At 53.7% G+C, this 25,039-nt stretch overlaps 9 protein-coding genes across 9 annotated transcripts; 3 read left to right on the top strand and 6 right to left on the bottom strand.

Annotated features, from left to right (window-relative positions):
* Positions 1-379: 379 nt before the first annotated feature.
* Positions 380-1,485, top strand: BO72DRAFT_482933 (FAD-binding oxidoreductase; the record flags this gene model as incomplete). Its single annotated transcript, XM_040947763.1, has 3 exons — positions 380-579; positions 721-1,060; positions 1,117-1,485. 3 exons carry the CDS (start codon positions 380-382, stop codon positions 1,312-1,314), a joined length of 738 nt encoding a protein of 245 aa, XP_040805777.1. The 3' UTR covers positions 1,315-1,485.
* Positions 1,486-4,774: 3,289 nt separating this feature from the next.
* On the bottom strand, positions 4,775-5,730 carry BO72DRAFT_524181 (uncharacterized protein; the record flags this gene model as incomplete). Its single annotated transcript, XM_040949845.1, has 2 exons — positions 5,219-5,730; positions 4,775-5,147 (listed from the first exon to the last, which is right to left on the bottom strand). The coding sequence occupies exons 1-2, from the start codon at positions 5,635-5,637 to the stop codon at positions 4,775-4,777; spliced, it is 792 nt and encodes a 263-aa protein (XP_040805776.1). The 5' UTR covers positions 5,638-5,730.
* A 372-nt stretch (positions 5,731-6,102) lies between these two features.
* Positions 6,103-8,568, top strand: BO72DRAFT_420516 (uncharacterized protein; the record flags this gene model as incomplete). The annotated part of the gene is made up of 4 exons (XM_040942718.1): positions 6,103-6,343; positions 6,398-6,543; positions 6,611-6,774; positions 6,830-8,568. The coding sequence occupies 4 exons, from the start codon at positions 6,103-6,105 to the stop codon at positions 8,484-8,486; spliced, it is 2,208 nt and encodes a 735-aa protein (XP_040805775.1). The 3' UTR covers positions 8,487-8,568.
* A 512-nt stretch (positions 8,569-9,080) lies between these two features.
* On the bottom strand, positions 9,081-11,273 carry BO72DRAFT_444273 (DUF3176 domain-containing protein). Its single transcript, XM_040943771.1, has one exon. The coding sequence runs from the start codon at positions 11,228-11,230 to the stop codon at positions 9,416-9,418; it is 1,815 nt and encodes a 604-aa protein (XP_040805774.1). The 5' UTR covers positions 11,231-11,273; the 3' UTR covers positions 9,081-9,415.
* Positions 11,274-11,367: 94 nt separating this feature from the next.
* Positions 11,368-13,324, bottom strand: BO72DRAFT_420513 (Zn(II)2Cys6 transcription factor domain-containing protein). The gene is made up of 4 exons (XM_040942717.1): positions 13,214-13,324; positions 12,631-13,152; positions 12,423-12,566; positions 11,368-12,351 (listed from the first exon to the last, which is right to left on the bottom strand). The coding sequence occupies exons 1-4, from the start codon at positions 13,271-13,273 to the stop codon at positions 11,647-11,649; spliced, it is 1,431 nt and encodes a 476-aa protein (XP_040805773.1). The 5' UTR covers positions 13,274-13,324; the 3' UTR covers positions 11,368-11,646.
* A 1,423-nt stretch (positions 13,325-14,747) lies between these two features.
* BO72DRAFT_513940 (uncharacterized protein) lies at positions 14,748-15,552 on the bottom strand (the record flags this gene model as incomplete). The annotated part of the gene is made up of 3 exons (XM_040949499.1): positions 14,748-15,244; positions 15,284-15,339; positions 15,509-15,552. 3 exons carry the CDS (start codon positions 15,550-15,552, stop codon positions 14,748-14,750), a joined length of 597 nt encoding a protein of 198 aa, XP_040805772.1.
* A 593-nt stretch (positions 15,553-16,145) lies between these two features.
* BO72DRAFT_513938 (uncharacterized protein) lies at positions 16,146-17,692 on the bottom strand (the record flags this gene model as incomplete). Its single annotated transcript, XM_040949498.1, has 1 exon — positions 16,146-17,692. One exon carries the CDS (start codon positions 17,690-17,692, stop codon positions 16,163-16,165), a length of 1,530 nt encoding a protein of 509 aa, XP_040805771.1. The 3' UTR covers positions 16,146-16,162.
* Positions 17,693-19,044: 1,352 nt separating this feature from the next.
* On the bottom strand, positions 19,045-21,220 carry BO72DRAFT_444272 (T6SS phospholipase effector Tle1-like catalytic domain-containing protein). Its single transcript, XM_040943770.1, has one exon. It carries the CDS (start codon positions 21,148-21,150, stop codon positions 19,321-19,323), a length of 1,830 nt encoding a protein of 609 aa, XP_040805770.1. The 5' UTR covers positions 21,151-21,220; the 3' UTR covers positions 19,045-19,320.
* Positions 21,221-22,972: 1,752 nt separating this feature from the next.
* Positions 22,973-24,770, top strand: BO72DRAFT_524177 (MFS general substrate transporter). Its single transcript, XM_040949844.1, has 2 exons — positions 22,973-23,136; positions 23,229-24,770. Exons 1-2 carry the CDS (start codon positions 23,045-23,047, stop codon positions 24,538-24,540), a joined length of 1,404 nt encoding a protein of 467 aa, XP_040805769.1. The 5' UTR covers positions 22,973-23,044; the 3' UTR covers positions 24,541-24,770.
* Positions 24,771-25,039: the final 269 nt, after the last annotated feature.

Genomic DNA, 25,039 nt, shown 5'->3' with positions numbered 1-25,039 from the left:
CAAGGGTGAGATATATTAAGTTGTGAGATTTTGGGCGACGAGGAAGAGGCACAATTTAGTACTTAAATGCGTACAGGCGGGGTGGGGACTAGACAGGGTATAACTATAGAAAAGTGGCTGAGCAATAATGCGAAATGCGAGAGACGCAGACCCACATAGTACAGGCTGTACGGTAATGTACTGTGCCACGTAGTACGTTAGATTGGATCAGAACAAACTTACCGAATCCCAAGTTACGACTGTTTTCTATTTGTTGAAACAACAACTTCGGCTTTGATTTCAGAACGCCGCATCAAAGATATAGATATATGCCCCCTTGGTCTTCAGCGGATTATCCTTCCCGACCCCGAATTGTACCATCCTCACCAGGTTTCTTACCATGAGGAGCCCACACACCACATACAAGACCCAGAATCCTCGTTTCCAGTCCCCCATCAACATCACGGGCCTTCCGTCCCCCTCGACTGGGATAAATCCCCCCATCCCTTCCTCGTCGTCTCTCTTCAATCGCCAATGGCTTAGCGCAACCACCCAAACAAATCCCACAAAGACGACTAGCGTGGTCATTCGACTGTTCCCGTAACTGATTTACTCCTAGTAAAGATTCATAAGACTCGGAAGAAACGTCCCATGAACCACTGTCTTCTAAGCGCAAATACACTACACTATTCTGCTACATATAACGGATGCCCTGTACTGTACCAACATATATGTTGGTAGGGCATCGGGACGGTCCGTCGGCAACTTGCCTGTTTCGGTAACATTCGGAACAAGCGTGACCGGAGATCCTCACGCCGGGCAAAAGGGCTGCACGATTGGCAATTATCCAGCTTGTGTTGTGAATGCGACAGAACCCAGTCATGTTCAGAGTGCTCTGTCCTTTGCGAAGAAACACAATGTCCGCCTCAGTATCAAGAACACCGGGCATGGATGCAAGACCAATGCCAGCGTTCACGGCAGCCCCAAGATTGCCGCCACACTAGGTGCCGGTGTCCAGGATGAAGAAATGTACGCTGCCCTAGCAAAGCATAATGCCATTTCTGTCGGCGGCACGAGCCCGGTAAGACCCGGGAGAAATCGACGCACCGACGGGATATTGCTGCTAACATCACATAGACTGTTGGCATCTTCGGATGGGCTACTGGCGGCGGGCATGGCCTGGCGACCGGACAGTACGGTATGGGTGCGGACAACATTAGTGAAGCCGAGATGATCACCCCACAGGGAGACCATGTCACTGTCAATGCGTGCCAGAATCAAGACCTCTTTTGGGCGATTCGTGGAGGTGGCGGGACCTTTGGGGTGATTCTCTGATAGTCACCATGAAGGCTTATCAATCTTTCTGTCGCCCCCAAGAACGAAACTACAACGGATACATGGTATGGACTGGTCGCAAAGAGCTACCGGTATCTGGCGCAACTCTAGGACTCTGCTCTGGGATACATGGTTACTACACCATAGGAGGCTCCTCGCCCGCAATAAACGGCGCCCTCCTTCTCTACAACGCTGAGAATAAAACGGCTGAGAGACTGCTTAGTCTAATTCAGGATTTCCTGCGCGCTCATGATGATCTCATGGAATCGACGGTAAAGCCTTTGATGACTGCGCCATAGCATGAGATTGTTCAGTCCATGCCAGCGATCGAATCTGTGAGGACGACTCAAGGCGCTAAAGCCTCGAGGCTGATCCCACGGCGGGCTGTCATCAAAAACGTTGGGCTTTTTGCTAGGACTTTAAAAAATCTCATATCTAATAATAACTCTTCGAAAGTAAGCTAACCGTGCTGTGCTCCCCGTGCGACCACAATCCTCCCCCCCTTGTTACCTCCTTCCCCTCACTTGGACGGCGTCTCGTACTAAGATATATACCAGGGCACACCCACCCTCAATTTTGGGCACCATGACTGGCAGAGCTGGAACGAGTCCCTTCCCTCAGATCTCGCCGAGCAGGCTATCCATAACATGACCTATGACAGGGGCTATGTCCTTCGCCAGCTGGCCCCTGACTCAGGCGCTTATTTCGATGAGGTATGTTCAGTGAACGATTAACGTTTGCATTGTTGTTGGAGTTGCTGACCGGTTTGGGTGGACGAAAAGCGAACCCATTGGAGCCCGAGTGGCGGTCGTCACTCTTGAGTAACCATTACCCCCGGCTCCAAGCGATCAAGAGCAGGTATGTTCCAGCTGGAATTCTCTGGTATTGTCATGGTGTCGGTAGCGAGACCGGGGAGGAGTCGGACGAGAGAGAGCTCTGCCGCGCATTCTGAGATGGGAGGGTTTAGCGACGTGAGGGGTCGTTTTCTCACACCTTGCAACTCAGCATGGAGTGTCATGTCAACGGGAAACCCGGCTATCAGTATCAAAAATAAACTTAAGACATGGATGTGAGAGTTTGAAAGCGTTCCCGTGCACAGATGCTTAAGCCTGGATTGAAGTATAGACACAAGGAGAGGCAAACAACATTAGAATTAAGATTGGCACCTATGACATCAAACGACGCAGAGTCCTTCTCCTTGCGAGGACTTCAGTCATAGGAGTAGTCATCATCGTCCAACACACTCAGGCTGATTCCCACGGCTTCGGATGCCACTCTCAGGGGACTTCTTAGATCATCATCCAGCCAACCCGCCCACAATGTGATTTGTTCGAGCTGACAAAAGAGATCCCTGTGCTGCATCAACCCTAAAAGCATGACCAGCAAATCCGGAAGATCCCCACCCAAAAGATACTTCACAGTGAGGCGTTTCAGGCAGACAGGAAGCATCTCCACTCAAAATCGCGGTATATCCTGGACCACGGTGCCGGAAGGTCGCCCCGTGAGGCGTGCATGCCGAATGACCAGGTCCTGGAGAATAGTAAACTTCGTGAATGCGCCAAACGGCTCCTCGTTCTCGTCTTGGTAGTAAGTAACTGCCTGATCAAAATACTCATCTACACTTCCAGACGCAGGGTCTTCAGCGTCTGTCGAGAGGGAAGAAGAGCTTTCCGGAATCCCGATGCATCGAAATCAGTCCACATATCGTCACGGTGAACGGAGAGCTGGAACGCAACGTGCTCGAGACTGGGGCTCGCCTCAAGCCAGCGTAGGATCGTGTCAGAAGAGTAGACCATCTGAACAGCAATTTCTTTCACGCTGCATTCTGTCCAGTGAATTGGAAGCGGCAAGTTCATAATCCCTCCATCCTCCCTGATGAAGCTACCACTTATCCGGCGAACGACGGGGAAGTAGAAAAAGGGCGTTAAAAAAGACTCGTAGATATAAGAATCGCCCCAGGCGCAGTTCGCGCGAACTTCGTGGAGATGGGGGAATGGAAGCCCTGCTGGGTTGTGAAAAGGAGGCTGGTGCTGCGCAGCCTTAAGAAAAATCGCTGAGACGAGATGGGAAGAACACTTATGCGTGAACTCTATGATGCGTAGATTTGCCAGGGGAATGAGCAGAAGCGCAATCCATGCCTCCTCGCACATTCCGTACAAGTGCTTCCTAAAGTGCCGTTGAAGATGTCGTTCTTCTCGGCTCTCAAAAATCGTCGCGAGGGCACGATCAATGGAATGAACCACTTTATCCTCCAGTGGGTCGAGTTCGTCGCCAGAGGATTGATTCATACTGGTACTCTGGCTCGTATGGATTCATGACGTCCAAGCCACATTGATAACATTCTGATCCCGACCAGCAAAGTTTGAGATGACGCACCTGGGTCGCGATGAGGGGATCTTCCCAGAGCTGGATCACCAAGTGAACCTCACGGATAGAAAAGCCATTACACCCAACTTGGAGGTGGGAATAAAGTAAATGGTCGGAAAATCGCATATAATTTCCGGGAACATAAGCTCAGGGCGTGTAAGTATTTTGAGAAATGCTCTTCATGTCGAGAACACTCTCCAATTGATCTGAGCACCACACAGGGTAGATGTTCCATAGTGTTGACGTTTGTTCTGTCACAACATGGCTGGCTGGTCATGTATAAGTACATCCGGGTCGGTCTGGGCAACAGGCTGTTCATAGAGCTGGGCGCCTAGATTGGTGCCTATGTTCTAGGCAGCCACACCCCCTTGCATAAAGACTCGGCGCAGATCTAGGTAGTGCCATCACATCCTATCTTGGCACGCGCTGTGATCAGCAATCAATCCAGCATCATTGTGGTGTATGGTGAGCAGTAGTCGCCAGTACGAAAATGCAAGTTCCCCGCTTTTCTTCGCTTTGACGAGGTTGCAGTAGCGGGCAAGCTAGGCCATATGCAGCTAGTTGCGCGAGGTTGCACGACCAATCTGGTCTAGCACCTGTCGTGCTCGGACCCAGAGATTGGGCAACAGCTCCTCCCGCTGAGCACTATTAGTCCAATTCATGTTGGTCATTGCTGGAAGCTTGAGCGCCTTGTCTGGGCAACCAGGCTAGTCCCTGGGCTCCTAGTAACTATGGCACTAACTCATTACAACAGTAAATAGAGTGACCACTCTTGTCCCTTTTTGTTCCTCTCATCCAGGAAAGACAAGGGCAAGACATGCAAGTGGGTTTGCGAATGCTCGCCGTACAATCTCTAGGAACTTCGACAACAATCATTCAATATATGCTCGTGGAGATTCTACAATATCTTGAAGGATGCTTGGATCCCTGCGATTGATACGACTTGATAGGTACTACTACAGCTTGAAGGTAACGCTGGTGGCAATCTGCTTATCCTGGGGAGTTTCGCCCCGCATTGCAATCGTTCATTGAAATGCCTGATGCGGCCACATCGGTGGGCTGCCATTTCTATCTGTGGCAGCCTCCACGGCCTTCAGAGGACGTTTTCTGGCGGCACTGAAGAATAAATCGGCGATTGTTTTCTCAGAGAGTGCATGCGCGTTCTGACCAGTACACAGCCTGCCAGCGCCAGTGCAATCACCGCTATTGGCGCACAAATGGCGATGAATATCTGTGCCCCAAGTGGCACCTGATCGACCGGGTACGGTCCGTTCGTCTGTTCTGGCTGGGCGGAGCTCGTCACGAGAAGTAAACCGGGCTGGTAGTCGGTAATTGATAAAATGCCAATCGATGTCGTGGACTCGCAAGAGTCATGGTCAGGGTAAGTGATGTACGGCCCGGATGTTGTTGTCGGCCCGCCCGGTGATTTGCTACACCCAGTAGGTCCCATCGCGCAAACATATCCACTGAATTGTGTATGTCAGCAAGGCGTGGCGTGCAGTGATGGGTGACATGGCGGTTGAAGCCTACTACTAACCTGGGGCAGCACTTGTATGCCGTCTCCCCAAACTGCAAGACCTTCCACATTTCCCACATCGTCGGGTCTGCGAGGTCCGAGCTAAGCTCCATCCCTCGCGTCATGTGGCAGGCTGTCGTGAACCCTTGTGGACAAACATTGCCCGGCGAATAAAATGGAGATGGAGTCCCCGGCGGTATGGCAGATGGAAGGCAACTTGGGTCATCTTGAATCAACGGAGCGAGAGCGTCCCCGTACATTGCGGTGGTGCAGTGCTTGCCATACACGTATGCATATGGGTAGGAATCTGAGATCCTTGAGCCACTGTGAATGGGCTGAAAACATTGGGGTGTTGGTGTGAAGGTCGTCGTGAGAGGACCGAGATTTGTAGCCGGCCACACGGCGTATGCATCGTAAACGCTATTCCGGGTAGATGACATGCTGATCGCCCTCGGACCAAGATCGAGGGTCAAGGACGAACCCCACACAGGATAAGGCGCTCTTTTATGCTGGCCCGAATCCGCCTAGAAAAACACTGCTTACGGAGTACAACCCCCCTTCAAGCTAGAGCAATGTTACTGGGCCTGTTGTTGGGTGGAGAGCGGCAGAGCGGCGCCTAAGATATACGACGGCCCCCAAATGCAATCATCACCCGTCACCCTTTCACCAAACCCTCTCAACCAATAGGATGAAACCCCACAGCCCTGGAGCCACATCATCCCGGCTTATTCCTTTGGTCTAAATTCGCCTCTAAATTTATAATCTGAAGCGCCCCCCTAAGGTTCAACTTCCCATCTTGCCGTCCTTGGCCTTACATGCGTTCCCGAACGAACCTGCCATCCATCCTTCTAAGGAGGAGTTCTGTGACAGAGATGCCCGAAAAGGAGAACCTGAGGCAACGTGGCATGAAAATAAACCTGATCGCAGGTTTTTCTGCAGTGTCCCATCCCTTGCTCGCTTCGGAAGAGAACCTAGATGAGGGGGTCGTCCAGTCACCGATTGATAACAGAGGGACAAAGACGGCGCGCAGCAAGCCGATAACCCACCGTGGTAGGAATTGGTTCCAAGGCTGGAAATTCACCATTTTTGGAGCCTTCACAGCAAGCTTGATCGTCCTGTTCTTCAACTTGGGCTTTCTACTCTACTGTGTCACCCATTCAAAACATGATGCCGTCGATCTTTATCCGATCGCAGAGCAAGATGCCTATCGAGCGCAGATAAAGCACCAGATCGGCACGCTTCTTTTCGAGGGTAACTGCGCCGAAGTGCATCGCTTGAGTACAGGGTTCCACCTGGTGATAAACATCCTGAGTACCACTTTGCTGAGTGCAAGCAACTTTGGAATGGTATGTGGAAAGATGCCCCATTCAAACTTCCCGGAATGTGCATGAGGGTGCTCAAAATTTCGTGTAGCAATGTTTAGCCGCACCAACACGGCGTTACATAGACCGAGCACACGAAAATGGCCGCTGGTTTGATGTTGGGGTTCCGAGTATCCACAACCTTTCGAAGATATCCAGGCGACGCTTATGCCTATGGCTATGCTTGGCGTTGTCATCTCTACCGTTCCATCTTATGTACGCTTCCTCCTGGGTGCCCGACCTCGCATTGTTGCTGAGCTGGAAAGTACAGGTACAACTCGGCCATCTACTCCACGACGTCAGCTACCGCCTACGATATCTTCGCCGGCCCAGATTCTCTGGGGCAAAAAGAGTTTTCCAGCCTGAATTTGACCTATTTCTACGACTTGGATACGGGGAAAAACGCCTCTTTCCATGAACTCTACTCATCAGCCAGAAATGGGAGCTTGCACCGCCTCAGCAACGATGAATGCATTGCTGCATTTGGAGTGACGTTCCAAAGTGCGTACAAAAGATTACTGCTCGTCACCGATGATCCTGGCAGCAACGATACATATGAATTTGTCTACGAAAATAGTGTCTACCTTCCGATTTTCAACACAAGACCAGGTACAAGCCCATATGCGTGGATATGTGCCAACCCATTGCAAGAAACTCATAGCCTCTGTAAACGTTCGGACTCGCTTGAGATTCTCCCAAGATCACTCAACAATGACTGGCCAGTTGCTATCCCAAATGCTAATAATGTGGCTTCTGATACTATCGTCGATGTCCAATATTGCATGGCGGAGGCGAATGACGGGTATTGCAAGCTGCAGTATTCATTCCCGCTGATGATTATCGTGATAGCGTTCAATTTGGTCAAGAGCAGTATTCTAGCCTACATGTGGCTCGGGATTAGGAATGCCCCCATCCTGACTATTGGAGATGCCATTGCGTCTTTCTTACATCGTTCGGATCGCCACTCGCGGAGAGGCTGTCTTTTGACCGGCCGCGAGGCTAGCTCCAGGAATCCGCCGACCCAGCCCTTACATGAACCGAGAGCATTTCGAGACACGCGGGTAGTATGGAGCAAGGCCGCTTCCGGCCGCCGATGGGCATTGAGCATAATACTGTGGCTGACAGCAATCGCCGTCTGCGTCGGGCTGTTGATCTACGGACTGAGCGCGGCGGGTGGAACGTCATCGATCGACTGGCAACAGGCGCTCGGCTCGTCCACTTCAAAAACCATCATATACGGCGATAACTGGCCAAGCTCCTTGACATCAAACGTGCTGATCGCCAACATGCCTCAACTCATTTTCTCATTCCTGTACTTCGCTTTCAACGCGCTGATTACGACGATGACCCTGGCCGCTGAGTGGAGCGGCTATGCCCAGCAGCGAAAGGGTCTCCGCGTCTCCCAAAACCCGCAGCGAGAGCAGAGGACGAACTACTTCCTCTCCATCCCGTATCGCTATTCGATTCCCTTGCTGATCACCTCCACCCTCTTACATTGGCTCATCTCCCAGAGCTTATTTATGATTGGAGTCGAAGCGTTTGGAAGCGATGGGTTGCGCGCCGCTGCAAACGATTTCATCACCTGCGGCTGGTCCCCCGCGGGGATGGTCGGTTCGATCGTGGTCGGCTTGGTGTTGGTTTTGGGCGTGATCTGTCTTGGGCGCCGGCGTTTCGAGTCTGCCATGCCCGTTGCATCGAGTTGCAGCCTCGCGATTGCGGCGGCATGCCACCCGTCATTTGATCCGAACATTGACGACGAAAGTGGAACCAGCTACGACGGAGAAAACCGGGACTCAGAGCTAGAGGAGGAAGACCGGTCACTCGCACGAGTCAAGTGGGGCGCTGTGCCTGTCAATGGTCCCATCGGTCATTGCACGTTCACCGATGGCGACGTCGAGATGCCTCGGCAGGGAGAATTATACCAGTAGGCATGCCGGTTACAGGTCTCTCTGCATGCTGCCCTACTCTCGATGACTGGCTTTTGGCTGCATCTACAATACCGACAAGCAGATTATGAATTGATTTTTTATTTTTTTATTTTTTTAAAAAAAAAAAATCAACAAAACTCATCCATGTGATGGCTTTACGACTAGAAACAGGAAATCAATTTCGCTTCTCGAAAAATACAAGAGGCCCTTCATCCCGCTCTAGTACTACGCGTGTTTCTTCCGATATGTGCAGCAACTGGCCGATGTTCCTTGGCGATGCGATCTCATGCTCGGGAGTGGTGTCAAGGTGGCTCATAACCAAGGCGATCACCGAGTCCTTCCAAAGAATAGCAAGCTGTCGCCGGCTGGCTAACGCAGTTGTCAGGAGGAATCCACACGAGCCCACAACAACGATTGCTTCGTGAAGACCTCGACGACGGATCCATGGTATTGGTGCATCGGGTTGAAATAAGGGTGTAGGCAACGCAGAGATCACGAATAGCACATATCTTTTCCTCCTGGCATTCGACCCGCGGGCAGTTGCGCAGAGTCAAGCTCTTAAAAAACTGGACAGCCTTGCTGCTCGCCTTGCCAGGGAAAAGGGTGGGGCCAACCCAAAATTCAAGCGAGGGAAGGGAAGAGATCAACTAGTTCAATAAACAATATTACGCAGTCATCAGCAGTCCCTCTGCCAAGAGCTTGTCCATAGGCTAAAGTAGTCGCCTTCGCCTCCCTCAGGGACGTGCAGTAGTCGACAAGCTAGGCTATAAGCAGCTAGTTGCGCGAGGTTGCACAACCCACCTGTCGTGTTGGATTTCCACGGTTTGATGCTTGATGGTGATGATCCTGCCCATTCCGTCCACAAAAGGAGGCTTATGCTCGGAGGGCTGAATGGTGCCGGCCTTGCTGCATTATCATCATCATACATGTCAGTTGAAATGCCATTTGCCATCCACTTCTGCCAACGCCACTCGTTCGTCGCCAACCCGAAGATCCAAATCCTCCGTCTCTACACCCATAGCGCCTGTCGCTGCATTTTGTACGCGAGTGGAGACTTGCGTAAGGAGCAGGGCCAGCGAGTTCGATCTCCACACCCCGACCACACTCCTGTCCGTCCGCCAGACCGTGGCAAGAATCACCACACACCCGCCCAAGATCATGGTCGCCGGAAACGCCAACCAGGCCCAGCGCACCTGGACATACACCTCGTCTTTCCACGCCGTCCCAAGGTAATAGGTATCGGTAAACGGGGATGTCGGCGAGCTGGTCCGGAGCGTCTGCGTCAAGATCGCGGCGAAATTTCCAATGTAGGCATCCATGCGGCCAATGTAGTTCCACAAGGCGGCCGATTGGTTCGTCTTCGCATGGTCGGCATTCACGCCCCAGACTTGCATGGGGAATGAGCGGGACGCCAGGGTCGAGAAGACGTTGGCGACGCTCCCGCCCACGACGAAGTTCGTTCCCTCGGGCACGTTGAACTCGGCGGGGGGCTGCGTGAAGCGCAACATCACATCGGAGCCGTCTGCAGCCGAGGTGGAATTTCCTGGCGCTGTGTACTCCCGGGCGGCTCCTGGATTCACCTGGCTCCATTCGCCGACGATGCGTTGCGTGAGCTGGCCGTTGGTCATTGAAATGTTGTACGCTCGCACACAAAACCAGAGCGCACACTCCGTGGCAAGCGATTGATTGCCCGTCCAGTCCCCATATCCGGGGTCTGTCAGACTGATCGTTTCAAAGTGGGCCAGCATCAAGTATCCATTCTGTGGGTCCTGCGCCAGCGACGGATACTTCAGGTTCGGATAGCTTTCGTTGGCCCACGACGCCTGCAGTAGAGCCATTTGACTGACATCCTCATCTGAATTGAGATGATTCGCGAGCCGCATGCCATCCGGCAGGGTATAGTTTCTCCACATACTTTTCGCAGTGTCGTAGTCCTGGGTATACGTGACATCTGCCGTGACGTTTGTGCACCGGCCACACACGGCCAGAGACGAAACTATGGGCCAGGTACAATTGCCTGTTGGGCAGGTGGGCCGTATCTCTGTGGCATTGAAGGCAAGGAGTCCAGCGTACCAGGCTGAAACCATGGACAGACCAGGGCCCATGAGTGCTGCATCGACCTTCGACTCAGTATCCCCAGTGAAGAGTTCCGCTCGGGGAATGTTGGCCAGCCCGGCCGCCGAGGTGGGATGCACCGTGACAGAACGAGTCTTTGTGGCAAGGACCTGTTGTGAGAATATATCGAATGGCAGAGTTAGGATCGTCATGATGGCGCCAAAAGTGGCCAGATGGATTCCGCGGAGGTTCCACAAAAACCCGAGACTTCCCAAGGGGCCTCGTGATGCCTGGTCAAAGACATCGATATCTCTAAGCCGGCGCTTTTTGTCTTTCCCGGTATACCAAAGCCATTTCCCTTGGCTAAGGGCACTGGATAACAGGGCTAACAGCGCCGCGCGAGTCGCTGTGGCAAGTACGGCCACCAGACTATTGAGTGTCAACGCGCCGAATGGCCATGTCGTAGCCGAGACACCATCGTAGTGGTGGAGGATCACAATCAAAATCGAAAATGAGCTCAGAGACACAAAGGCCGCTAGAACCTCTGGAGACCAGGTTATCCCATCGTACCATCTAGGGGATTTGAGGACCTGGGAGGCGCCAGGTCCTGTTCTCCCTTGTTGATGCTCATCGCTGTCTTTTACAGAGGGAATAGATTGAGCAGGGTCTGACTGGCTGGAATCGGTCATTGTGTTGAAGAAAAGAGGTGGAGGAGAAAGAGGAAACGGTGAGGGTACGCAGCATGAAGAGGAGTGGGGAAAGGAAGATACGACAGGTAGCGTACATATGTATTGCTTGAATCGTTCCGAGCATTTTTGGCCCCCACCTGTTCACAATCCAATTTGTCAACCCACCGTTGTCGTGCCCACTACGCTAATGGGCTTGGTCGGCTTTGGCCGCGTCAGTGGACGGCTCTTTAATTGAGTCTGCATGGAAGCTTTCGGCTAATCGTCTCTTCGGCTAGGGCCTTGGCTGTGGCGCACGGAAATGAGAAGCCATGTTTCGAATGGGGAGGGGCTTGAAGAGGGTGGCTTTGATTCCCTCCGGACCACGTCTTGACGTTGGTAGCTCACTGGAATTGTTATTGTTGTCGCATTATACAGTCTCAGTTGATTTCGCCGTTCGCCATGGCCCACAAACCCCTGTCATTCTGACTCATAGCCCCCGCTATGTCCAGGCCATGGGATTGCAGGATAGAATAGACCCCTTGACACCATAAGAACATATCCCTATCACCACAGTCAATGTAGCATTTGCTGGCTTGAGAAGTCGCAACCATCACGGCGTGCCCCGATGACATCTGGTTGCTGGGTTGCATGCAAAATGCTACCGCGCGGCATATCTCTCCGGCACATTGGCGCATACGAGTAGCGTCCGCACATTTGTTAAGGGTCTTTTCAGCTTGGTAGACACATCGGCGAAGTACCGTGCGTGCTATCCAGAAGAGCAGGAATATCTTCGCGTTACTCAAGGCTGGGAATCTATACGGCTTCATGCTTGGATCCGGGGGCAAGAGCGTAGGCTGGCAGGCCAAGTCGCTCCTTGGGCAAAGGGAGGGGTAATCATCAAGCTCAAGCCGGTCGAATGTGATCCCGGAGTCGAGCGCTAAGCAGCGATGCAGCAGCCTTTGACATTTCGATTCACGGTCTGGTGCTTGGTGGTGCGCGACGATTGCCGCCAATTCGATCTGTAACGCCCCACACTCGCGGAGTAGATCAAAAGTCTTATCCATTGGAGTTTTATTCAGCCCAAGCGTCAGACAAGCCCAATCCACATCTCGCTGGAACTTGGGGTCGAAGCCAAAACATGTCTAGACATTCCATGAGTCGACGTAGTCCCGAAAGACATCACAATCGGGCGGGTCAGGGTCAATAGACTTACGACGCAACATTTCTGGCGGTTTAACAACGAAGTCACCAAATCTTTGTCCCTGCAGTGACTAAGGTCAAGCTGCTTGAAGACAGCAGAGACCCCTTGAACATGTAAAAAACAGTTGCGTAGGGCATCGCCCCCACCATGCATAGTCTAGAGCTGCCTCGTCAAATCTTACATCTCCGAGTCAAATAGATGGAGTCTGATGGATGCGCACCTCATATGCACTGAATACAATTGTCGCGTAGAGAATATCTAGCGATGGCTTGCGATTTCGATGGATAAATTGCGCCAGCATCTTCAGCCCGCTGTTATAGAGCTCAAGCCCGTGACGGGCCAGATTGGCATCGCCAGTCTTTCCTCCCAGATAGACCGAGACCAGTGAGATGATGGACCGGTCGAACAGCTCAGACTCTCCTGCTAGGTTTGGAAAGCGACTCATCAAAAAGTACCAGCTATCATCATCGCCATTAAGATAGTTATTGGGCGCGAAGTAGACCCCCATATAAGTCGAGAACAGCTGGGTTCGCAGTTCGGCGTTCGTGTTGAACACTGGGGCTAGGGCCAGGGGTTTTAGATGGCTCACAAGCTGAGCAACAGGTCTTGAGGACAAGGCAACTCCATTACGTTCCTGGCGAGAAACTATCGTATGGTAGAGAAAGTTTCGGTGCGGATCATAGCCAGGGCATAAGATACCTTTTTTCTTACACCTAGCACATTCTGGCTCTCCAAGGTCACACTGCAGCGATATATAAGCACAAAAAGCGCTACTTTGAAAGTGAGCCATAGGAGAACAGTACCTTGATTCGGCGTTTCCTGCAATTTGCACAACCTTTAGATGTGTAAGGGGGGGCGCCCATCTTCCCCTGGTGATCAAGTGATTTGGGGCTGCTGGATACGCGATCGGGGATGTTAAAACAGTCGGGATTATTTAATTCTTCCACCTGCCGTTAACGCCAGGTTAAGTAGTGGTTAATTAGTGTACGGAAGACCATTGCGGCTACTCGGCAAATGGAACTTTTCTTACTAAGTATTCTTAAGTTACCGCAGCGGTGCCGCCTACTAAGACTTTTAGTACAAACCAGCCCGTGTATTCTCTCCCCCCCTCTCTGCCTTCCGGATATAGTGTCTAATTCTTAGATAGCTATTAATATCCCGGCTTCTTTAAAGCGCCTTAACAGCTGTTTAATTATATATTCAGATTGGCCCCTTTTTATATTAGAGTATTTAGGGTTTTTTGGAGGCCGAAGGTATTGTTATTAGGGTTTATTAATAGAGAATATTATCAATTATTCTTTTGAATTAGGATTGTTGGGGTTTATATATAGTTTCGATTCTTATATATAGGATTTTGCCGGCAGATTTCTCGTTTGCCGAGTGGCCGCAATGGTCTTCCGTAATAGTGCGTGTTTGGCAAGCTCTGTAAGCCCCTCCTACAGCAGAAGATTGGGGCCGGGGACCGTGCGCGGATCGCTTGTGGACCACGAGATTAATTCTCGCGCCTTGTAGTTCGGATTTTGCCCCCATAATCAGATCTTTACCCGTCCAGACTAGGTGCGACTCTTCCTGTCTCCTCGTGCATTCAGTCAGCAAAATGGGTCCCTTCCAGCACGTGACTATAGCACTTAAGATGAAAGAATGAGTAACTTAGCCGCTAGGATTCATCCCCTGCCCCAGATAAGGCAATCATTCCGCGAATGCTATTGTGACGGCGAAGAAACCCCGCTGGCAGTGAGTACATGGGTGGTGCGGAGAATGGGGGATGTCAGAATTTCGGATACGCTCCGGGCTAACAAGATCCTATCTTATCGTGGGCCTCTACTCAAGAAACTCAAATATCTTTCTGTCCGCCTTAAAATGGTGACCAAATCAATGAAACCAAGTCCTTCATGGGTGTTGAGGGGAATATTTCTATCTGTCCCTTCTCAACGTTTTCCTTCATTAGCCCCCCGGAGGTCGCATGTTAACCCTTCTAACTGCTCCTGGCACTCTTTGGCAATCAAACAGACCGATTGGAAGTGGTCTTTGCGCAGGCTACCATCCCCTTTCTCGCTGACCGCGAGGGCGGGGGCGCTGCTGACCATATTTTGGCTCTGGCGACCGCTGGGCTTATGATCAGAGCCGATATCTTCGACCCGGTCATTCATACTTGCTCGGTTAGCAGGTGACATGATGTCCTTGCTTTTCTCCGCGAGCTTGTCTCGCAGCTCATGAAGGTCTTCTCCTTCTGTTCCTTGCTGAGGTCCTCGTAACGGGTAGCGAGGTGGATGCGCGACTTCACTGCACTATCGAGCGAGGGGATTCGATTCGTCGTCAAGATCATGAATCCCTCTATTACCAAGGAACACGCAGTAAGACGGGGACAAGGGTGTTCCGATTGGGATCGCAAGTGCTCATACGAGACTCGAGGAAAACGTCTGCCTCATCCACGAGGAGGATGGCCTCCCAAGCTCCGGCGAGGTGAAACATGCGTTCAAGGTTGTTCTCTGCCTTGGAGGTATTGAGACCAATCTCGACCACGCTGGCGACAAGCAGAGGCCTTCCAGTTGCCTCGGCAATCGTCTCTGCCGCTAACGTCTTTCCCACCCCCGGCGGGCCATGAAGGGGAACAACGAGACCACGAACCTTCCCTTCAATCACATCCATGTCCTTGTCGCCGGCCTTCGAATCCTTTGCCGTGCTGTGGTTCTCCACGAGTGCTTTGATCGTGGATTTGTATCTTCTGTCCAGCTGCAGATCTAGATCGAATGCAGTATCGGGTTTTACCGGCCTTACTCTCTCGACGGAGCTGGCTTCGAACTGGCCCCAAATCTTTTGCGGTGTCGAGTAGCCTAGAAACCGAGGAGGGCAAAGGATATACCGCCACTTACCCTCTCCATCACCGACGTTCTCATCCGGGCCTTCCACATCCATGCTAGTGTATTTGCTAATGAAAAAGATTTAAGTACTACCTTAAGAGTTTTATAAATATTTATACCTACTTAAACATATTATAAAATCATAAAAACAACTAAAAATTGGTGGCGTAAAAAGCCGCTATAGAAATTCTCTAAAACCTCTAATTTTAGTACGGCGTCTGGTTGTTTCTAGCTTACCTCTTTACGAGACATCCCTCCCCAAGAGGGGCAATCGATGACATCTTGGATGTCTTGCGCGAAGAAAGCTATATTCCGAGGCAGCAATTATGGGAACAGTGTTGCTTTTTGGGATGGTACTAGTATCTATCCCGAAGAAATACCCGGAGTTTTGCACCTAATGATCAGTGGTGGTGTATCGTCCAGGTAGAGCACTACACTGGGCTGGGCTAGACCGTACATACTCTTTACTTCAGCGATCGTTCGTCATCGGCAAATCCGACAGCCCCCTCCAAACTCAAACAGACCCTGTCGGCAATCCCGGGCACGTGATCGCATGCCCCCCCCCCGGGGAAAAAGGGGGTGGCTGGATTGTTAGGAAGAATTTCCCCGCAGCCAAGCAAGAAAATGTCTCAGAGCATAATTCAAGCTTATCTTCGCCTGCAGATTACTGCCCGGTATACTACATACAATCATGCATCATCTGCCGTTCTGAGTGACTATCTTTCCCTTCGGCCACCTCGCCCCTTAAGCCGGCATCATATTTCCCTATACCTCCGACATCCGACCATACTAAGATCAATCCCAAACGCTAACCCTTTTCTTGCTATCACAGCTACCCGACCAAAACACGCAGCAACTGACCCCCCCCCCCCCCTTCCCCGAGCAGCATGCTCACTTCTTCGTCCCTGATCCCCATAAGCGCAGCAGATCCGAACACGCAGCCATACTACTGAACCGACCGGGCAAGGGCTGCCCCAGTCTCGCCGACCGGTGCTCCGGGAGCTGCAGCTGGTCGAGCCACGCCGCCAACCCCACCCCCGCCTGCGTCGCGTCGTATGCCAGTGCCACCGCGGCACTGACCCGACGGGACGGCTTCCTCCCGCTGCGCGCACGCATTCCATCCTCGATGCGCAGCACGTGTCCGCGGTATGCCAGGTCCTTCATCTCCAGAGATCGCAGCCCGGGGAGGTCGTCGCGGATGCCGTCGCAGAACTGGCGCCAGAGGTCGCTGACAGCGTCGTAGAAGGGGTTCGAGCGGGTGGGGAGGTCGATGCGGTCGAGGAGGCTGACGCTCACGAGCGAGAGGGTCTGCAGGGTCGGCGCGGCGGTCCGGAGGAAGGCCCGGAAACTGGGCTGCGTGACTTCGATCCAGTGGAGGGAGAGGGTGGACAGGCGCGTGAAGTGGATGTGCTGCGATAACTGGGTGAAGTGGTGGGCGGGCAGCTCGTCTTTCGTGCTCCATTGGGAGACTTTGAGGGTGGTAAGGGTCGGGGCGGCGGCGAGGAGGAGGCGCAGGAGCGGGGATTCGGTCGTGTCGGAGTGGGGGTCTGCGTATTGGAGGCATAGATCGAGGGTTTGAAGGGCTTGGAGATGGGGTTGGAGGGTTGTGTAGTGGGTGTCCGTCAAGGTGAGTTGTTCGGGGGGGATCCCGCAGTGTTCGCCTTGGCTGCAGGTGCGCAGTTGTTGGATCTGCGCGGTGGAGGTGGGGATGGCTTGCAGCAGGGCGGAGAAGACGGGCGCCCGGATGCTGCGATTCTCTTCACTCCAGAGGTAGTCTGGGCTTCTTTCCCAGTTGTGAGGGATGTGTGGGTTGGCGAATGGGTGGTGGTTGAGTCTGCGGCGTAAGGCCATACGGCCAAGACAGGGCGGGTGTTTGTGTCCTGCTGCGGAGGGAGGGTATGTTTCTAGGCCGACGGTGGAGAGATTTGTGAGTTGCTTCATGCAGGTCGCGAGCGTGTGTGGGAGGGAGTCGGCTTGTATGAGTTGGAGGTGGTTTGCTACCGCGGATTGATACGATTCGTAGTCGGTTCGCAGGTTGTCGATCGCCCATCGAACCAGCTCGGTGATGGAACTGTGTGTGCCGTGCGCCACCGCTGGCTGGTCGAAGTACCCCGCAGCCATGAGCTTGGCCTGCACGAAAGTATCGTAGTCAACATCGTAGTGGCCTCGAAACACCTCGGGAACCAGCCAGAGCTCCTGCACGTGCGCTCGAAATATCTCGTGGGTGGCGATGGCTTCGAGCTCTCGAAGCCCGTCAGATGTGATGAGGACACTGATGCGCTTGACATGACGGCTCACAAACGTCGCCAGCGATTTCGAATATAGCACCCGACATGACAGGCGGAGAGCACACCAGTCAGGAAGACCCAGATAGAACCACACAGCGTCCAGGATCTCATTAGGAAGGTCAACGATGGACATGTTGAGTGAGTCTCTCAGAGACTTCGGTGACCTGAAGGGAAGTGGAGAAGAAGGTGAAGTATGCAAGGGGGCAGGCGCCAACCGCCGTTCTTATTTGCTTTTTCATTTTACTCACCCCTCACTTGATTGACAGGGGAGGGGGTAAAGAAGGGGCCGAAAGGGCACATGAGCCACAGGAGCCTCATCGCGTGGGATTTCCCCAATTTGACAGTGAATGTCATACTGAGCCACCGGCCCGGCTAATGTGGCCCTGTCCATGAGGTGATCCTCCACGATCCACCGCTGACGCTTACGTAGCCTTTATCCCCACTTCAACACGTGCGAAAAGACCCCGTATGGACTGATTTAGAGTTCTCTTACATATTCCAGACGGAATCAGCCAGAGATCCCAGAGATCCCATTTCCGGACTAATTTCCGCAGACGAAGCTAACCCCCAAAGTAATATAAGGTAAGCCTTTCCGACGAGGCTGCAGGCTATAGTCCCCACCGCGTATAGCTCTTAGCGCCGATGATCGCATTCATTCTAGGTAATTCGCTCGTCTAATTAATCTACTTCTGTTGAAGCTGCACTATGATCGCCTCGGAATCGGAAGGTCTTGAGGTTTTCCTCCAGCTTAAATCTGCGTGGCTTCCACAGTTTCGAATCAACAGTCCGACCGTTGGCATTATAATCCCATTTCCTGAGACTTGAGATCTAGCTCCTGGGTAGCATGCAGTACCTCGTCAAAAGCGACATTCCACGAAAAGAGCGTCGTTGGTTGGGCTAATGTAGATGGCGTGATTTTCCCTGGGGGCCATTGTGAGAGAAGAGTGTTAAGGGTCAGGATGTGCTAACTCGGATGCTTCCCGAAAAGGGGGCTCTTGGAGAAATATCTTTATAAGCGTTGTGGAAGGCTGCCAGGATATGTCTGTGCAAGGGGGATTCTTTATGTTCCCCTGGTTGGCCGCGCCTCCACTCCGCCCGCTCGGATATGGCCCCGGGCCAGTGGGACTCCACATTTCCGATGCTGCCCTAATCTTCTTGTGAGCGCTGGGCGCATCGAAACAGAACAGTATATGGATCTGTCTTGACTAGCTTTTCGACTATAGAGTTATCACTCACACAAAGCACCATGACTGATACTTGCACACTCTGCATTTGCTCCATATTGAGGTGGAGGAGAGTTCCGACCCTCCCCAAAATGGATCCATGGTGGCGGTTGCCCTACTGGCGATAGCGAGCAACTCACAGCAGTCCGATAATTTTGAAATTGATGTCAAGAACATCAACTAAGTTTAATAGCCTCAGTACGGAGTCAAGAGGGTCTGTGAAATGTCCTACTCAGCTCATGGGGCTAGCCAACGTTACAGAGCATATGTATTGCTTATACGACCAAAACCTATATACATCCCGTGATCCACCAGTCCCACCCCAACTCCTGCGATCCCAGAAATGTTCAAAAGGTTCAACAGCTAAAAATCAAAATCCAATGCCTTCTGCGCAAAACAACAGTCGCGGGGCTCTCGACGCAGCGTTTGGTTGGGAGTACATCCCGCGACAACACACCCACGGAAAATACTTTGAGCCTGAGGCGGAATCTTTGTACTCCCCTTGCCCCTCCTCTTTCACATATTCGTAGCCTGTATACTAAGCACCATTGGCCTCAGCCTTTCGCTCCGCTTGCACTTTAGCCCAAAGCAACTGCGCCCCCGGGTGGTTCTGCTGGGCCATATACCCGATTGCATCCTCATGCTGCTGGAGAGCCAACAATTCATAGGAACCCTTTCCTCCCAGACTCCACTCGGGCAACTCCTCTCCCTTGAGGCTGTAGACAAACTCCTGCCCCACCAATTGGCGGCTGTACTGCTCCTGTGTCAGGCCCATGGGCAAGTAGTCCTTCTTGTGCTGCACGCGGTAGTTCACGACCGGGTGGATGTAGGCGCAGGTGGCCCCGAGGACACCTGTCTTCTTTTTCTCGTCGCGGTACAGGTTGACACTGGGTGCGCGCGGCTTCTTTCCATTGGGAATATACATGTTGGAGAAGCTGTCGGGCATGTCGCCCAGTCCCCAGGTATAGTGGCGCGTTTCGGTGCACGGGGCCGGGGTGAGGGGGTGCATGACGGCGGACCCAAGCCACCTCGCCCCGCGACCCAGGTACTCCCCCCAGGACTCGGTCTTGGCCATCTCCTTCTGCTTCTCCAGGGCCGCATTCAAGGTCGCAATCGTCGCCTGCCGGTCCGTATAATGATCTTTGATGGTCTGTTCGCGGATGCCCACAAATGGCGCGATCTGGTCCAGCATCCAGGCGAAGACGATGTTCGACATCTCCTCCATGTCGCCGTAATTGTTCAACGTGTCGCTCGAGCCGCCGCCGATGTTGATGTGGTAGCCGGGGAACCACACCTGCGTGAGCTGCGGCGTGCCCAGATTGAGGTTGTCGTCGCTGATGACCAGGTCGCGTCGGGCGTCCCAGACTGCTTTGCTGGCTATGTTGATTTTATTGGCCAGCTGATCCAGGGTCTCGTAGTCCGTCGGATACAGCTGGCCGTGCTTCTCCGCCTTCTTGACCAAGTCTCTTCTGAAAGCTCCGGCCTTGTTCAGGATAGCCTTCTTCTCGTCGACTTCCTTGGCAAGTCTCGCTCGGACTTCCGGGATTGAAGCGTCGGGATAATCCGAGGGTAAGCACCAGACCTCGGGGTAAAAGGCCTTGCGGTACTCATCGAGGGCCAGCGCCTGGAATGCATGCTTGATATGCCGCGAGAGGGTCACATTGTGCCATCCGGGGGGGTCCTTCCACCACATCAGGTTCGCGGGCAGCTGGACTCCCGCCACCTCGGGAATCCCCAGCGCCTGGACGGTGTCATACACGGCCACGACCTCCACCCCCCGCGAATCCGTCTGCGCCCAGCGCTCATTAGGATGCATCTCCCAGGCCAACCCGGTGGCGGCACCGGGATGCTTCCGGTGTTGCTCGCAGGCCCTCCCGTCCACGAATTGGAAGTAGTCGTCGCTGTTGTAGAAGACCCCCTTCCGCTTCAGGTTCTTGTACTGCTTCCACAGGTCCGGGAAGCGGTGCAGCTTGTGCGGCTCGCAGATGCCGGCGTCGGCGATGAGTCCGGCGACCGCGCGGGCCGTGTACGCGCCGCGCGAGAAGCCAAAGCACAGGATCTTGTCGCCGCGGTTCCAGTTCATCGCGACGAAGTTGTAGGCCTCGACGATGTTGCCGTCCAGCCCGTCGCCCACGGCGCCCTCCAGCATCTTGCTGACGGCCAGCGAGGTGGTGCCCACCCCGGAGTCGTACCAGACCACCTGCTGCCAGTCCTGGCCGTCGATGTGGGCGACGGGCTTGATGGCCCGGCACAGGCGCGTGATGTTGGAGGGGGAGTTCTGCTGCCCGGACACGGCCGTCTGCCATGTTCCGTCGAAGCAGAGGATGATCCGCTTGGGAGCGTACGCGGAAGACGTAGTCCGAGCCATCCTGCTGGTTGAAATATGCAAATTTTTAAACAACTTGGTGACAGATTAGTACACTTGCTCGAGAACTCTCTAGCAGATTTATACTCCTGGGGGTGAGTGATGGTGGGATTTACCCCTGAGAAAACCCGGGTCGGCAGGATTGCCCCCGTTTGGTGTCTTCGTATACTCAGCTGGCGGCCATCCGCCACGCTACCGGGGTCTGGCCCTCTCCAGATTTTCTTCAGCTGTCCCCCAACCCTGCCAACCACAGATAACAAGGTTCCCACTTTCTTTCAGCTCTGAGCTGGGGCCTGACGGGCGATCCGATCGCGTGGCGAGTGCATGGTTCTGGCCGCGGCGGATCGGCTATTTTTGCCCGCTTGCTTTTGGCACGGGCCGGCGCCTGATGCGGGCTTATCGAACTATCGATCTGTCACCTGAGCTAACGGGTAGAATTGTCGCCACTGTCTCGTCGAGCTGTGTTTATGCATGTCAGAGATGTATCTGTGTGTGCATTGCGGCGTGGGGTGGTGTGATACCTCCGGTTTTCGATGTGGATGGCTCTGCCATCTGACTCGTGTGACCTCGGGTATCAAGGGCTTTCTGCCTCAGCGCATTTTCTCCGAGGCTATGCCTCGTCCGTATCTTGCTTACGGACGTGTCTGTTTACTGCACAGCTCAGCCATCTACAGCTTAATCGACATGAGATAAACTACGATTTTCAAGCACGGACGCCACACATACAGTCGGGTTTGTTGCCTTGTTGCCTTATTTGCCGTAATGCCATGGTGCATGGAGACTACGCACATAACTCAAGATATGGGTACTGTGGCTCACACACCATTTAGGGCCCTGTCAGGTGGAGAATGTGGTCAAGGTGCAATACCATGGATCAGATGGCGAAGAGACACCAAAAAAGAAAAAAACATACAACAGAAGGGATTCGCTGGTGGTCACCCACCCAACTACTAACCTCCCGGCGTGTGGCTTGAGTACGGCTGAGCGGACGGGAAGCCCTATTTTCCACACCCTGTGGTCGTATGTGCTAGTGATAACTCCGAAGTAACCTATAATGTGCGTTAATTAGATGCTGACTTGCGGGTTTGTTTCCAGGTGGGGAGGATGTGTAGTGTACCGTCAACTCTCTCTATAAGAACCAATTGTGACCGCCACCTTAATTTCTTATATACCTAGGACTTCGCTTTATCAAGCGCGGTAGAAACGGGTTAGGGTCGAAAAGTGCGAGCATATAATAGGTCTGACATGTCGCGGAATCCTTGATAGCAAAGTTCGGTATGACAGGGGTTGACTGTAGCTGAGGGCGGACTTGTCGCCGAGATGGCGAGCCGGGGCTCGGATTTGTTCCGACCAGTTGATCCCGTATCGAGACTGCTGTCTTTGGTTGTCGTCTAAGGGAGCGTGGTTGGCTGCTTCAATGATCCAGATCTTGCAGCTTACTGTACAACCTTGTTCTTTTGGCTTTCATATTACTATCATTAAAGATGCGATGAGGTGTTCGAGGACGGATCTGTGGTGATGTGGCAGAAGGTATACCCGGTGACTGCTGGATGCGCTCACTCGACTGACTGACACCTACTAGTCAGCTCATCATGACAAATAGCTCTGTGGACACCCTGGTAAGATAGATGACGCCTCTTTATGGCTGCATTGTACCCATCAACTGAACCCTGACACAATTGCCTGGATTCAACCGGGATGGTGTGGGGGAGGACCGAATCTCCGAGTTAGTGCCGGATAAGCAAAGCCGGGGTAGGGCGACGCTTATTCGCCTACCCGCGCGGCTGAAGTCTTTTCTCCATCTCCTAATTTCAACCTCCGCCACCTTCGCAGAGAAGCCAGTCTGAGGGATCTCCCTGTCTCTTTCACACCGGACAGGTCATTTGTACCTTCCACCATGTCGACACAGACCGAGACGATGACCGACTCGAGGGAGCTTGAATTCCGGGACGCTCCCCCCGAGCTGCCTCGGGACAAGGACCTAAGAGTGTACGTGTGCGCCCTTCGTGACAACGCATGAGATAGCACGAGGTATGCCATCCCTTTTTCGGGTGCTGGGCTTACAAGGACTGCTCCCGCAGACAGCAACTCCTGGTCATCGGAGCCGGGTTCACCATCATGCTAACGACCAACGCGCTCATCTTCTCCGCCGGAGTCTACCAAGCGCTCTACGAGGAAATGGCCAGCGAGCCGGACAACCCCTTCACGGGCGCATCGTCCGCGCTGATCGGGCTGATCGGCACCCTGGCCATCGGGCTGATGTCCATGACCGGGCCCTTCGTCATGATGTGGATCAAGCTCTACCGACCACAAGCCGTGGTGGCCGTCGCGGGCGTCATCTTCGGGGTCGCCTACATCCTGGCGAGCGTGAGCCGCACCCTGTGGCAATTCGCGCTCACGCAGGGCGTGCTGGTCGGCATCAGCGTGTCCATGTCGTACATCCCGGCGACCACGACCGCGCCGACGTGGTTCAACGAGCGCCGCAGCCTGGCGATGGGGATCGTCATCTCCGGCAGCGCAGTCGGGGGCATGATCTGGCCGTCGATCCTGACCGCCATGATCAACCGCATGGGCTTCCGCAACGCGCTCCGCGTGTCCGGCGCCGTCTGCGCGCTGGCCATCATCCTCGTCTCACCCGCCGTGCGATGGGAACCCAGCTTCAACCAGCAGATCCTCGCCGAACGCCAGGCCCTGCTCCAGCGCCGCGGCGCCGGCAGCGGCACCCGCTCCCGCGCGCTCCTCCAACCCCCGCCCATCAACTGGCGCCTCACCCGCACCCGCAAATTCCTCCTCAAAGCCGCAGGCTGCATGCTGCAGTCCGCCGCCTACTCGACCCCGCTCATCTACTACGCCGCCTTCGGCCGCGCGCTGGGCTACTCCGCCGGCACTGCCGCGAACTTCATCACCATCAGCAACGCCGCCAACGCCGTCGCACGCGTCGCGCTCGGCTACGCGGCCGACCGGTACGGGCGCATGAACCTGCTCTTCGGGACGACCTTCCTCAGCGCCGTCGCCGTCGCCGCCTTCTGGGTGCCCGCCACGGTCGCGGGCGCCACCGCCGCCGGGAAGGCGCTGTTCATCGCCTTCACGGTGCTGTATGGCGCGTTTGCCAGCGCCTACATCGCGCTGTTCCCAGCCTCGCTGATGGAGCTGTTCGGCAAGAAGGACTTCACCAGTGTCAACGGCGCCCTGTATCTGGTGCGCGGGCTGGGCGCGCTGCTGGGCACCCCGCTGACGGGGCTGTTGATCCCGCAGAGCCGCGCGCTGGCGGCGCCCGAGGTGTACGAGCGCGCGGCGCTCGTGGTGATGGCGCTGCTGTTTCCGGCCAGCTTTTGTATTCTGGGCGTACGGTTGGAGATGACGGCGGGGAAGGATTGGAGGTGGAAGGTTTGATTTTTGGGGGGGATGTTGGATGTTGTTTGGTTTGCTGGTGTCGCGTAGCATACATATCCTTCAAGTCCAATGTACTGTCCTGTACATAGGTACTCTTGTACTCCTCGTCATTGGGGAGTCGTGCATGTGGATGAATATCCATTCATCAACAATTGTACACAAAGACAACTTTGAAGGCAATGGGTCCGCAACCTTCCTGACCCTGACCCGGACCTAGTAATCGAGCTCAGTGAGACATTCCACAACCCCACAGACAATAGATTTCTAATCCGACCTCAAGGGTTGAACCCCTTCGGGACACATTATTAATGCGCATCGAAGCCTCAAGAAAGATCAAATTGAGTAATCACAATGGATGGAAGCCCTGTATCTCCAAGGACTTTTACTTGGGGCGAACAGCCGCGAACCAGACGGGTGGAAGTCGCTAGTCCCGTTGGGGCTTAATTTCCGTCATGCATCAGCGGCCCAGGCAGATCGGAGACTAGACTTGATTGGGAAG

The sequence above is a fragment of the Aspergillus fijiensis genome, assembly GCF_003184825.1.
Source record: "Aspergillus fijiensis CBS 313.89 unplaced genomic scaffold BO72scaffold_4, whole genome shotgun sequence".
NCBI classification, from domain to species: Eukaryota; Fungi; Ascomycota; class Eurotiomycetes; order Eurotiales; family Aspergillaceae; genus Aspergillus; species Aspergillus fijiensis.
This window is presented reverse-complemented; position numbering and strand designations above follow the sequence as displayed.

Excerpts from the sequence above, each read along its gene's own strand:
- BO72DRAFT_444272 (XM_040943770.1), bottom strand. The coding sequence starts at position 21,150 with ATGGCTCGGACTACGTCTTCCGCGTACGCTCCCAAGCGGATCATCCTC.
- BO72DRAFT_524177 (XM_040949844.1), top strand. The coding sequence starts at position 23,045 with ATGTCGACACAGACCGAGACGATGACCGACTCGAGGGAGCTTGAATTC. Across the intron at positions 23,137-23,228 it reads CGGGACAAGGACCTAAGAGT|ACAGCAACTCCTGGTCATCG; the intron begins GTACGTGTGCGC and ends CTGCTCCCGCAG.
- BO72DRAFT_444273 (XM_040943771.1), bottom strand. The coding sequence starts at position 11,230 with ATGACCGATTCCAGCCAGTCAGACCCTGCTCAATCTATTCCCTCTGTA.
- BO72DRAFT_420513 (XM_040942717.1), bottom strand. The coding sequence starts at position 13,273 with ATGGGCGCCCCCCCTTACACATCTAAAGGTTGTGCAAATTGCAGGAAA. Across the intron at positions 13,153-13,213 it reads GCAGGAAACGCCGAATCAAG|TGTGACCTTGGAGAGCCAGA; the intron begins GTACTGTTCTCC and ends ATATCGCTGCAG. Across the intron at positions 12,352-12,422 it reads ACCGCCAGAAATGTTGCGTC|ACATGTTTTGGCTTCGACCC; the intron begins GTAAGTCTATTG and ends TGGAATGTCTAG.